Source organism: Galeopterus variegatus, unplaced genomic scaffold, assembly GCF_000696425.1.
Source record: "Galeopterus variegatus unplaced genomic scaffold, G_variegatus-3.0.2 Scaffold267, whole genome shotgun sequence".
In the NCBI taxonomy this organism is placed as follows: domain Eukaryota; kingdom Metazoa; phylum Chordata; class Mammalia; order Dermoptera; family Cynocephalidae; genus Galeopterus; species Galeopterus variegatus.
Genome location: NW_007726378.1, coordinates 495,524 through 496,991, shown reverse-complemented (window position 1 = coordinate 496,991; position 1,468 = coordinate 495,524). Strand labels below are relative to the sequence as shown.

General features: G+C 49.9%; 1 protein-coding gene across 1 annotated transcript in view; it reads left to right on the top strand.

Moving 5' to 3' along the window:
• The first annotated feature begins 318 nt into the window (after positions 1 to 318).
• The window catches only part of CHST12 (carbohydrate (chondroitin 4) sulfotransferase 12), a 7,986-nt gene continuing 6,836 nt past the window's right edge, over positions 319 to 1,468 (top strand). Inside the window, exon 1 of the mRNA XM_008566754.1 lies at positions 319 to 362. Coding sequence (XP_008564976.1) covers positions 319 to 362 — 44 coding nt within the window. The remainder of the gene's footprint in view (positions 363 to 1,468) is intronic.

Below are 1,468 nucleotides of genomic sequence, written 5' to 3'. Positions count from 1 at the left end.
TCTGTGTTGGGATACCCTCAGTCACAGAGCTCTCGTTCTGGGTTTTGGCTACTAACAACCATTAATGTATTTATTCTTTCACTGGGCTGAATTTGGTTTCTGAGTATTGTCTTCTGATGCTGTGCAGGATAGGCCTGCTCCCCTTCTCTGTGACAGCCTTCAAATATTTGAAGCCCCCACAGAAATCTCTCCTCTGGCCTGAACAGCCCCAGTGCCTGCAGTTTCTCCCCTTTCACAGGGGGGTGTGGGGGCAAAAGAGATCAAGACCTGTCAGGAGCTTATGTAATCAAGGTGCCATGGTCAAGGAAGCTGGAGGAGATGTCGGGACCCACCCCATTGAGCACCCCACTTAGCTTCCACAGGTGGGCGAAGACACACCACAGAACTGCAGGACAGAGAGGGGCGAGTGTCAGAGACAGGAGTGCGGATTGTCAGGCTTTTCCGGAAATCCCAGCTATCAGATCATACCTGCTAAGCACGGGCATGTTAATCTTTTACCCTCCACCCCTGAAAGAGGCTATAAGATAGTCCCTGTCAAAAATCTAGGAAAGAGAGATAAACCTGACCACTGGAAGAGATGAGTGCCTCTGGGCACCTGTGTGCCATGGCCACCGTTTCTGGGTGTGGCCCAGTCCTTAGGACTGTCAGGAGCACAGGTGGCGAGTCTCCTTTAAGGGTCCCCACATGTGGCAGGTGCGGTGAGTCCACACCTTCAGGTTTTTGTGTATTAACACGAAATAGCATCATATTCGCTTTTTTTTGGTCAACTTTTTTCCATTTTGCCTTATATCGACTTGGAGATGCCTTCTCCATCCTGTATAGGTGATCATTTTAAAAATCTAGGTGGAGTACTCAACATTTATCCCAATTTAAATTTCTGTCTTTTTCAGCTTTATTTTTTATCTTTCCAGGCTGTTCATCTTTCTGAATCCAGATTCTGGAAGAACCTGGACTCAGTTGGTGGTAGGGTGGGCCAGATGTGCCATTGGCTTGGGGGAAAGGTTCCCACAGAAGACAGTAGGTAAGCTGAGGGAGAGAGTGGCTGGGTGGTCTGGCAGGGGACCTCAGGATTGTCTAGTCCAGGATGGGCATGACAGCCTGTGCAAGCAGGTGGGCATCACCAGAAGGGGCTGGCGGCAGGAAGAGGTCAGCTACCATGTGAATGAGTGTTCAGGGGCAGGAACTCATTTCTGTAAAAGAACCAGTGTCCTTAGCTAGAAGCCAAAGCAGGACACAGCCCAGGGATGGACCAGTAAAGAACTTGCCATGAGCATAAGGGACTTGATCACGAGGGTACCTGCCAGAGCAAGGCTGATGTGATGCAGAGCTTCTGAGCCTTTCATTAAACCAGTGTTTACTGAACCCCTACCATGTGCCCGGTACACGGTGAGCAGAACCAGGTGGAGCCCATCTTCCTGGGGCTATGTGAAGGAGAGACGAAGTGATTTAAAACCACACACACACACAC